Source organism: Larimichthys crocea, chromosome X, assembly GCF_000972845.2.
Source record: "Larimichthys crocea isolate SSNF chromosome X, L_crocea_2.0, whole genome shotgun sequence".
Lineage (NCBI taxonomy): Eukaryota > Metazoa > Chordata > Actinopteri > Sciaenidae > Larimichthys > Larimichthys crocea.
The window spans coordinates 10078949-10090949 of NC_040020.1; the positions used below are offsets into that span (position 1 = coordinate 10078949).

The following is a 12001-nucleotide window of genomic DNA, read 5'->3' on the forward strand; positions in this document are numbered from 1 at the left end:
CCGTATCGGTTTGTTGAAATAAATAAACATAATCAAAGAAGTCATCAGAGGGCGATATGATACCATGATTTGTTTTAGTGACAGACACCTTGAGAAAAAGTAGATTTTTAAATACTGACATGCATTAATTCTTTATTCCAAAGTTTAGCATATACATATTTATAGGAACAACTTAAAAGATGAAGTTGAATTGAGAGATTTAGCATTGTGGGTGAAATTTCTGTAATTATTAATTGATTTCAATGCCTACAGAATAAGTAATAATAGGTCCCTTTCAGTGATAATGTGGTGGCATGTGATGTCTGTTGCATTATGTATATAATTCAAATCAATTTTATTTGTATAGCCCAAAGTCACGAAGTACATTTGCCTCTGAGGGCTTTACAATCTGTACAGGGAGTGACACCCTCTGTCCTTAGACCCTCGGTTCCAGTGAGGAAAAACTTGCCCACAAAAACCTTTAACAGGGAAAAAAGGTGGAAGAAACCTCAGGAAGAGCCACAGAGGAGGGATCCCTCTCCCAGGACGGACAGACGTGCAATAGATGTCACGTGTACAGGACAAATCAACACAAACATATTGTACAATTACAATGAATGATAAAATGATTCCAGTAGCAGTGGAACCTGTGATAGAGACAGAGAGACACAGATGCACAGCAGCAGCAAATCATCAACTAACTATAAACTGTGATGGAGATATGGCAGCAATAATGACAGTAGTAATATGTGTAGTGGACGTCATGCAGCAGCCACGATCCACAAGAACCTGCTGGACGAGAGAGCACAGAAACTCTGGTGAAGAAGTTTAGTTAGTAACATGCATTAATGAGACATGAATGTTTATATAATTCCAAAATAAAAGATAATACAACATGTGAAACTGTGGAACACATGATAAATCATTTCTTGTTCAGTCTTGCACAAAGCACACTTGTTATCAACATCTAATAATCTTATATTTTCCATGTTTGTTTGATTTATTCTCTGTAATTTTATTATATTTATTATTATTATTATTATTATTATTATTATTATTATTATTATTATTATTATTATTATTATTATTATTATTGTTATTATTATTATATTTATTAATATTATTATTATTATTATTGTTATTGTTATTATTGTTATTATTATTATTATTATTATTATTATTATTATTACTATTGTCGTGACGGCAGGTACGACGGACCGAGCTTTACCGTACGTGATGACGTCAGCCGAGGCTTGAACTGTCGATAGCGGACGAGTCGAGCGAGAACGGAAGCGAAGCATGAGGAAGAACAGATTGTTTCATGAGTGAAGTTATTCAGCTGAGGTTAACTCACATCATCGTGAAGGGGACGAGTCAGAGCGGCTGACCTGCTGAAGATAACACACCTGTTCGACGTCAGAGAGACAGAGAGAGACACTTTCTCTGCGGACTGGAACAAAGTGTCAGGTAAACGGCGAGCTAATGCTACCGAGGAGCCGACTGCTAACTACGTTTACTTACATGTTTAAAGTATTCAGCGACGTCACGTGGGTAAACGACGTTAGACGTGTTGTTCTGTCGGTTTACATCGTCACATTGTTGCAACAATCCGACTACAGTCAACTATTGCCGTTCACTGTGAACTGTGGTGGCTAATACAGCAGCTGTTACATGTCGGAGGGGGGGGTTCCTGTCTGGTAACACTTTATATGGAGCACCATCCATATTTACTCATTCACCCATGATGTTAAACTGCAGCTGCTGTCTGCATCACTATCAAAGGAAGATTTCATGTAAAGGTCCAGTGTGTCAGATTATTTTCTGAATAAACAAAACGTGGAATTAGAGTTGTCACGATACCAAAACGAGTAACCACGTTTACTATATCAGACCAAAGTATCCCGATATATACCAGACAAAAGTGTCCACGATACTATACCAGACAAAGTGTCCGATACTATCACGATACTATATCAGACAAATCGAACTATAACAACTATCGATACTATACCAGACAAAAGGTCACGATACTAGTCCAGACAACGTATACGCTACACCACACTACTAATACCAAGACAAGTATCCGATACTATACCAGACAAAGTTATCACGATACTATACCCAGATACTATACCACGATACACTATACCAGACAAAGGATCCGATACTATACCAGACAAAGTGTCACGATACTATACCAGACAAAGTGTCACGATACTATACCAGACAAAGTGTCACGATACTATATCAGATAAAGTATCACGATACTATACCAGACAAAGTATCATAATACTATCACAATACTATACCAGACAAAGTATCACAATACTATCACGATACTATACCAGACAAAGTATCACGATACTATCACAATACTATACCAGACAAAGTATCATGATACTATCACAATACTATACCAGACAAAGTATCATGATACTATACCAGACAAAGTGTCACGATACTATCACAATACTATACCAGACAAAGTGTCACGATACTATCACGATACTATACCAGACACTATACCAGACAAAGTATCACAATACTATACCAGACAAAGTATCATGATACTATACCAGACAAAGCGTCACGATACTATACCAGACACTATACCAGACAAAGTATCACAATCAGAAAGAACAAAGAGCTTTTTTTTTTTGTCTTATTCAGATGTTGCTTCTTCTTCTTCTTATTGTTGCTGTTCTCTGTCAGCCAGGATGGATCCAGCTCTACTGAGGGAGAGGGAGCTGTTCAAGAAAAGAGCTCTATCCACGCCGGCTGTAGAGAAGAGACAGGCCGCCTCAGACTCCGGATCGCACAAGAAGAAGAAGCCGAAAGTTGACAAGGAGAGCTCCTCGGGGTCCAAACACGGCGCCGGTAAGTGAAGAAGCCTTTTTTAAAAATGAATGACTGCTGGAGTGAATTGTTTCCTCCTGGTGTTACGAGTGGGTTGTGTAGAGATGGAAGCCGTAGTACTGCAGATATGCAGTCTCATTGTAACACACTGATGATTTCATGATCAGAGAAATAAGATTTCTCTCTTGGTTGGATGTATTACAGTTTGTATGACTATAAACAGTAACAGAATTGGATTTTAAGCAATTTAAATGATATTTTTAGCACAAATATTCAATATATGATAATACTGGCATTAAGGGCATCACCCTAAATTAATTATTGCATATTCTCATGTGAAGTGGAGCAGCAACAATTATTCGATTAGTTGTCAACTAATAAGTTAATCACCAACTATTTTTAATAATCAATTCTTGGTCCAGATTTTCTGATTTCAGCTTCTCTTATATATATATTGTGTATATTTATATATATATTTTCTGGTTTCTTTAGTCCTCTTTGACAGCCACCTGAATATCTTTGTGTTGTGATATTTGATCAGTATTTTTCACCATTTTCTGATATTTCATGGACCAAAAAACAAATCAATTAATGAAGATAATAATGGACATATTAATCTATCTATTAATCTACCAACCAAACCCAAATCAGTCAGAGCAGTGATCCCGAGTCAGTCGCACAGCTCCGACTGTTTTTTGGTGTTTTTGAGTGTGGATGTGCAGAAATGGTTCATCTTTAGTGGATAAATCAGAGACTCCCGTCCGGATCCGTCAGCTTCTGGAAGTCGCAGCCTCTACTTTCCTTTGTGATGCTCGTGAGATGTTCACCAAGCTGGAAGTTCAGTCAGAAAAAACGACTCGAAATGTCGGGGCAGTTAAGGTAGAAATAAAAACTCTGGTGCATAATTCAGTGACCGTTTATTAGGCATTTTAGTGGTAAGGCAAATGAAATCATACGTTGTGCTCAACATGACATGATAAAATTACATCACTGTGCAGCAATCAAACGTGTCACTCGTCATGAGATGATGTCGCGATGCTTGAACTCGTTGACAACACTGGCACACGATTTACCGAAGAACAGAAACACACAAGCTTTATCCGTCCGACCACGCTCGATCATTCATTTGTTGTTTTTGTCAAGTCCTTTGGTCTGGACAGCCTTTTCCATCTGTACACAACATGTCACCACGGCTCATGGAAGGATCCAGGGCAGGTGTCGTTGGACAAGAATACTCGATGATATTTGGTCTGATTGGTGCTTCAAGGTTTGTTTTTTTTCGGCCACATTCGTCATTTTTTGTATCTTTTATTTCTAGACTACTCGAGTGCTCTGTCTTTCCTCTGGTCGGGTATTTTTTGGTGTGAAACTTGTGTTAAGTGGTAGTGAATGTAGATGTGTGAATGAAAAGCTAATTAGACTCTTTTTGAATTGTTTTTTTTTTTTACATTGTTCTGTTACCTCATCTCTTCCTTCTGCGTCCTCTTAACCGTGAACAATTGAACCACTGTTGGGCGGTTTTCGAAGTTCTTTTCTCAGCTCAGCACTGCAGGTATCACCCAGTTCAGCAATCAAACCCGAATTCCTGCTCTGGTTTATCTTCACCCCCCCCTTTATACCACCTCAGTGTGCGATTCTGGCTCCTTGCAAATGCTCGTCATGAGCTTGCTGCAGCTCGGCCCTTCCTCCTGTAGCTGCTGATGCGTCTTCCCTTTGGCACAGCACCCGCAGTCCAGTAGCTCGTAGAGCACGGCCAAGGCGGCCAGAGACAGGACGGTGAGGATGAAGAGCAGGAGGATGACGAAGCAGGCCACATTCCAGCCGTCGTGGAACGGGTAGACCTCCTGGACCTGCAGGGAGACGTAGGAGGCGGGGAACGCGTCCGGGTGCCGTGGGAGATTGCTCGGGTGTAGAGCGGCGGTGATGTTGGCCATGATTTCTGGTGGAAAACAAGGAGACAGATTGTTAATGACTGTGGCAGCGTTCTGGGAGAGCAAATTAGAGAGTGAAATACTCGTTTCCATGGTGAGAGAACGACTCTTTGGGATTTTCTGACATTGTGTTGTGATGCACTGGGCAAAATAACAGAATTAAAAAAACAAAGAAATCATTAAATTTGTTTTTTTTTTTACTTTCACACATTAGATCTGCCGTCTGCTCTGACAAAGACAGTCTCACTCGAGACCACAGACAAAATCAGAAAGCCATTTCCTCCCCTCAAACCATCAGGGCTCCTCTTTGGTAATTTGCTGTAATGAGATTATGACGGTATGACTCATTATCAGTCACAGAGGGTATCGTGTTGTAAAATAAGAAACGGTAACGTCGGTTTGTACATGAAACAGACCCTGGGACAGACTCTCAGATGTGTTATCAGAGCAAAAGAGCACAAACCCGACCGAGGCCATCTGCTCTCAACAAAAATAGACTTTAAAGAAAAGCTGCACGGGGGGGAAAGTGCGGCCGTGACGCCTGACAAAAGTGTCGTTAAGGTATCGTAATCTAGTAACGCAGTTAAAACGTTTTCCGCACACGTGCACGCTGTCGTCTGTCCCCAGCTGTCCTTTCACAGTTTTCAGCCGAAGCCTGCCATTTCCAGCCTGCAGGGGTGCCAGTGTCTGTCTCTGCAATGCATGCACATTTTTACATCACATACTGAGACCGACGAGCCTGACCCAGATTACTACACGAGTGAACCACAGACAGGAGTTGAAGAAGAGCGGCGTGTAAGGTGCTTCTCCAGTGCACTTGCAGAAATAGGTGGAATCCTCTGTGTGACTGTTACCTGAGACTGTAACGTGATAGAAGTCTGATGGTGTTGTGGTTTCGGTTGTCTCTCTCTCTCTCTCGAGAAGTGATGCATTTTCACCTCAGGACCAAAGCGGCTACGTTACAATGTCGCCTCGGTGCCAAAACTCTGAACCAAACTGCACGGCATGTCTTTTAATAATGAGAGAGGCGACTGTAAGCTGCATTTATTTATTTTCCAGTAGCGATATTCAGATTTTAAGCACAGGTAACAACACACAGGCTTCATGAAATGCCTCTGTGCGTAGTTCAAGATCAAAATATTTCCCCTTCCCTGCTTGCTGACACAGTGCTGAGTTACACTGGGTTAGGAAAGGCAGGAAAATAATAAATAATAATGAGTATTCAAAGAACGCACACACAGTTAACTACATTTTCCATCAGCTGGTAAGCACATCTGTTTTTATTCTCTCTCTTAAGCATCTTCCCATAATATCATCAACTTCACTACAACTCATTGTCATGACAACAGCCTCTTTTACTAATTTGTACCCCCCCCCCCCTCGCCCTCTTCCTCTCCTCCTCCTCCTCCTCCTCCTCCTCTTTTGTCAGAGTGAGGACAGACTGGCTCCCCGTGGCATCTGTTATCTCGCCCTAATTGAGCCCCACCCCAGCCCAGACTCTTAAAGGTGTTGTAGGACCAGATATTGCTCTCACTAAACACACACACACACACACACACACACACACACACACACACACACACACACACACTTATGCACTCCTAATGCCTCTGGCTGGCTCCACACAGCTGTCAGTCGCTCATTGATTTGTCTTGAGAGCTGCAGTTTGCACCGAGTCATGCACAGAACACGGGACGAGATGCACATGAGAGTGTATATATACAGAAAACACACACACACACACACACACACACACACACAGTTTGTGATGCTTGGTATTCAAGCTGGCAGAGAGCAGACAGACAGATCCATGTTTATGGAAATCAAATGCGTGTTTCCTCAGACTAAATATTACAGATCTGAGCTCAGTTGCTGTCAGTATAAATCACATTTCACACACTTAGCTGCCAAAATTTATAGATGTGTACTTTCTGAACAGATCTGCTACATTTTAAAATGTCTGGTTTGTCCTGTACATGCTGGATTACTCATAAAACCCTCCACATATAGTCAGAACCAGCCTCCAGCCTGTAGCTCACATTAATGCTGTGTGTCTGTGTGTGTTGTTATGATCTGCTGATGCCAAACACGCACACACACCATCCTGAAAAATCTGCACACTCACCTGCGTGTCCGGCTCAGTCTCCAGAAGACGCAAGTCAACAGATGCACTCTCCTCTTTTTTCGCTCCGTCTTCCACTCTCTCCCTCCTCCGCGTTCACTCCCCCGACCTGTTTTTTTTCCTCCTCGGTGCTCTCATGCACTCTCAGCCGCCGCTCGTGCACTCGCTCCCTCCGCCACTCCTTGCAGCTCTTCACGTCTGTTCAACGGCGAAGGGGGGGGGCTCTCCATCTCCATCTCCATCCCCATCATTGGCTCTCGTCTCTTAGCCCTGCCTCTGCACCATTCGTTAAGCGGACTGTCCACAATCCCACCGTCCTGCCCACAGCGCGGCTCGAAGCAAGCAGAAGCTCCCGCCCACACCATGAATCATTCATGAATCAGTGTCTGTTTTCAGCTGTGATTGCCGAGTGCTGAGTCCAGACCTTAGACAGTCTGCAGGGGTTTTGGGGGAGGTGGGGGGGACGCATTATTGGACTCCAACAGAGAATGGGACCAGCTGGCCGGGCTCTCTTCAGATCAGATTACTCTCATAATAGGTTTTTGTTGCATTAAAAGATAACTCTGATGATATTTTATAGATTTTTAACGTCAACAAATCCCAAAACTATTAATAAATGGATCCAACTAGCAACTTTTAAGCTGCTATGCTTTCTAAAAATGATTTAAAAACACTTCACTGAGCCATATTGTTGCACTGGACGACCTGTTCCATTGTCCTGCCACCATACATACAAATTAAAAACTTTAGGGTGATATCAATTACTGTTTTCATCACCTGAAAATAACAATAATTATGTTTTTGTTTTCTTAGAGCGAGCCTTTATATCTACAGACACACCGCCGTGTTTCTACAGTAGCCCAGGAGGAACACACTGAACGCTGGCTTTAGAAAGGAGCTTGTTGTTCTCAATGGTGCTAGGAAGAAGAGCATGATGGGAGTTGGTTGTACCTCAGCAATTACACCTCTAAATGCTACACGCCGGACATTTGAACTATTTATTTGTGATGGGCTCGATGCCGGAGTGCTGCTAAGGCACAAAAAATGTACACTAATACGTGCCATTCAAATTTAAGATCTGTGTCTTTAAATTTAGTGCCATGTGGTGCCAAAACTCCACCTGGTACGTCAGGACGTCGGCGTAGTGTTGTTTTACCTGGCACGTTTCACAAGCGTTTTGTCCACCAGCCTGTCAGATTTGGACATTTTTCTGATTTTATGTGCTTCTAAATATGTAAATATGCTTCAGTGGCTGATTTTACCACAGGCAGTTTGCATGGCGGTGTTTTATTTTGAAATTCGACCGGATTCTCTATGCCGTTTCTGTGTCTGACTTTGGGAACATTGAAACATTGAGCATTCAGCTCCAATGCATCACATCCACACCCGGTAACATTTGGGGGGATGAACTTGGGGGGTACAGTGAACTTGCAGATTGCAACCAAATGAACAGCCCTCACCTCACCCTCTCTTTACAAGCTTGTAGGAGAACCTAAAATAGGTGCAAACCTTGGCAAGGTAACAAAAACACAAATCTCAGGAGATTATGCACAAATGAAAACATCCTTCTGATTAGTACAGTCCATATTTGTCCAATAGACTCCCCTAAATCTCACGGACTGGACCTCCTAAAGAGAGATTAGTGATTAGAAAATAATGCTTTTTACTGTTTTCTGTCCACACAGTCCACTGGTGTCAGCCTTTCCAATAAATAATGTGACCTTTTGTCTTCTTTTCCTCCACAGAGTCGAGTAATGGCAACTTCAACATCAAGACGAGTTCTGGGTACAAGTTTGGCTGCCTGGCCAAGATAGTGAATTATATGAAGGTAAGAGACTTTTCAAAATCAAACAGATTTTATTCATCTTCATCAGAAGTTTCTTCAATCGAGCAGCGTCTGCGACTCCGTTTCGCTCGTCTCCACGCTGAGTTCAGCTGTCACAACAGCATCCACTTAATTGCTAGATTTTAAGCCTGTCGTCATCTCCATCAAAGCTCTTTAGAAGCTCAACTCGTCGCCCGTCGTGTCAGCTCAGTGAGTCAGTCGGTGTCCGCGGCGTAACATTTGGTGCCCAGTCTTTCTTTTGGTACGAGAACAGCTTGTTTGTCATGCTGTGGCTCTGCGGAGAGGCAGCCAGGACCTGTCACACTCGCTGTCTGACTCATCCCTCACTGCAGAACTCAAGTTGACAGATTTTTCTTTTAATGTGTGCATTTTTTCGTACCATCTGTTGAATACGCAGAGTTTTAAACTGTGTAAAATACCCTGACAGTTGGATGTAAGGCACAAAATCACTGCAGACGTTCAGCTAAACCCTGTCAGAGAAAAAAAGGAGGATTTTCACGTGTGTGTTTCTGTCTTTAACTCCCAGACGAGGCATCAGAATGGTGACACACACTTCCTGACCCTGGATGAGATTCTGGATGAGACCAAACTTCTTGACATCAGCATGAAACAGAAACAGTGGCTCATGACTGAGGTGTGTCTTCGTTTCTTATACCACCTACTATATATCATCACGGCCTTGTCCTACACACTGTGAGCCACAACCACAACATCCTGTGTGCTTGAGCAGAAGCATGTAAACTCCAGCTGGCTCCTTTTTTACTTTCCTCCAATCACAGGCCTTGGTCAACAACCCAAAAATTGACATCCGGGATGGGACGTACGGCTTCAAACCCAAGTACAACCTGAAGGACAAGAAGGCCTTACTGAGGCTGCTGGACAAACACGACCAGCTCGGCCTCGGAGGCGTGCTGCTGGACGACGTCGAGGAGGGACTGCCCAACTCAGCCAAGGCCATCAAGGTAACACACACACACTGTACATGGATGGATTTTTGTTCATACATGTAACGCATGTGCTGACCAAACATGAGCAGAGACGTGAACTCTGGTGTTGTTGGCAGGCTTTGGGGGATCAGATCATCTTCGTGACCAGACCAGATAAGAAGAAGATCCTGTTCTACAATGACAAACACTGCCAGTTTATGGTGGACGAAGGTGAGCGTGGTCAGCTGTGAAACACGCTTTGATCATCAGGTTAATGTTCAAGTTGTTTTACAAAAGAACAAAACGCCAAACTGAGATTTCTGGATTTTATGTTTGGTAAATTTTCTGTTTCTTTTTATTTGGTTAATCAAAACAAAAGGAACTGGTTTTAATTGTAAATGTAAATGAGGTCGGGCCGAGCCTCTCCCGCCCTTCCAGGTGCCACATAAAGGAGGCCGAGACTGATTTCCATGAAGTCACAGTCTGTGCGCGCCCACTCAGCCCTCATGCTGCGTTCTCGTCATGCCAGTTGTCGAAAAATTGTGAGATTCTGACTTGTAAATATTGTTCTTGCCAAGTTGTAATCATGACTGGAAAGCCAGCCAGAGTCCGTCATTCATCGTGATTTTAAATCCAAATTCAATGAATACAGTATTATGTTGTGAATGCGCGGTAGTCGTAAACGTGGGAATGTTTCCCATCGCCGTCATCTGTCCCACATGACGTGAACGAGGACTAATCATGAAGTGAAAACATCTGGTATGAATTCATGTCAGTTTAAAAAGAGAGAACGAGCTTCACATAACTTAAAAAATACAAAAATAATGAATAACCTGGTCTCACGTTGACCAGACGTCTCAGTGCACGTAGAGCCGCTTAACAGCAGACACGGATCATTTCATCACTCCTGTCTGTGGCTTATTTCTATTTTAATTCATGTTTATTAACGTGCTCTGATACTGATCGCTTCTGCCTGGACACTGACAGCAGCTTAAGGATCATCTGACAACGAAGCGGCTGGAAAGTATTTGAAAATCGTACCTTACGTACACGTTTATGTCTTACCAGGTACATTTATAAATCCAAAATTGCTTTCCAAGCATACGTTTATTTTTTTTTTTAAATAATTGTGTCCAGTTGTTTCATCAGTGTTTTCTCTTAATTGCAGAATTCCAGAAACTGTGGAGGAGCGTTCCCGTTGATTCCATGGACGAAGAGAAGATCGAGGAGTACCTGAAGAGACAAGGCATCACCTCCATGCAGGAAACAGGACCAAAGAAAGTGGTCAGTGTCCGCTGCTCTCTCGAGTCAGCATCTCAAATTTTACACGTTTGCGACATTCGCCTCTTTGTGCCAATCAAGAGTGTTATTAATCAGTGCTGATTGTGTCCGTGCGCTTCCCGCAGTTACCCGTTCAAAAGAGGAAGAAGCAAGGTGGGCAGAGGAAGAGACACTTCAAGACGCACAACAACCATTTGGCAGGCGTGCTGGAGGACTATTCGGACGGCGTCCCTGCTAAGAAGTGAAGTGGTTTCCTCCTCGCTGCTTCCTGCTCTCACAGCGGCGACATCTGTAAATCTGAACCGGCCGAGGACGGAGACCCCCCCCGGCCACACTACGATACAAAGACTCAAACAAATTTAGCTTCTTTTCCTTTCTTTGCACTCCTCTCAGTGATCAGTGGTCTTTGTATTACACGGAGTGAATGAATAGCAACTGTGTCGTTTGTTTGTTGACGGACGCCGAAGAAAAGGAGCGGACTGCAACCTCTACTGTTCAAATGTAAATGAGGTTCAGAGTGTGTACATACGTTTTTTCTTCATTTTATTTAGAATATTGCAGAGAGGTGTGTGTGAGTGTGTGTGAGAGAGAGGAAGGGCTCCCACGCAGCATCAAACATCTCGGAAAATATTTAAATCCTTTCACTTTGCGGAACTGTGGCATCGCGGTTTAAAACACAAAAACTTTTTGAACTTATTTTAATAAATGACTCTGTTACAGGATTCTGCCTTGTTCCGTGATTTCTAGTGATAACATTTCGAATCTCTACGCTGTGTATTCTCACTGCACTGTTTCCAACAGAGCCATGAAATTAGAGGTAAACCGCTGATCATAAATTAGTACACGACGCACACCATCAGCGTTTTTAAGCTTATTTAATTAATCATAGAAAACAGCACGGCAGCACAGCGAGAGAAAGATGAAACGCTTTATCAGCTGTTGTGGTTAAGAGTAGAAAATCTGAGAAACTGATCAAGCTACGTACATATCATATAATTATATACATTCATGCTTCCTTCCAGGCAAAGATCCATTTAAATAAAGAGTCTCGCCATTTACA

At 42.6% G+C, this 12001-nt stretch overlaps 3 protein-coding genes across 4 annotated transcripts in view; 1 reads left to right on the forward strand and 2 right to left on the reverse strand.

The window, feature by feature from the left end:
- Window positions 1–1275: 1275 nt before the first annotated feature.
- gtf2e2 (general transcription factor IIE, polypeptide 2, beta) lies at window positions 1276–11968 on the forward strand. 2 transcript variants are annotated; one of them, XM_019256449.2, is made up of 8 exons: window positions 1276–1446; window positions 2692–2856; window positions 8634–8716; window positions 9261–9368; window positions 9514–9696; window positions 9798–9891; window positions 10829–10944; window positions 11067–11968. In XM_019256449.2, exons 2-8 carry the CDS (start codon window positions 2697–2699, stop codon window positions 11184–11186), a joined length of 864 nt encoding a protein of 287 aa, XP_019111994.1. In that variant the 5' UTR covers window positions 1276–1446; window positions 2692–2696; the 3' UTR covers window positions 11187–11968. The 2 variants fall into 2 exon arrangements, with proteins under 2 accessions (XP_019111994.1, XP_019111995.1); XM_019256450.2 differs by having other exon boundaries at window positions 2696–2856.
- smim18 (small integral membrane protein 18) lies at window positions 3734–7200 on the reverse strand. Its single transcript, XM_010745826.3, has 2 exons — window positions 6892–7200; window positions 3734–4774 (listed from the first exon to the last, which is right to left on the reverse strand). Exon 2 carries the CDS (start codon window positions 4767–4769, stop codon window positions 4449–4451), a length of 321 nt encoding a protein of 106 aa, XP_010744128.3. The 5' UTR covers window positions 4770–4774; window positions 6892–7200; the 3' UTR covers window positions 3734–4448.
- Window positions 11804–12001, reverse strand: part of LOC104930924 (dynactin subunit 6) — a 3417-nt gene continuing 3219 nt past the window's right edge. The window contains exon 7 of the mRNA XM_019256451.2: window positions 11804–12001. This exon is cut by the window's right edge and continues 121 nt beyond it. The gene's annotated coding sequence lies outside the window, so the exon portion shown is untranslated.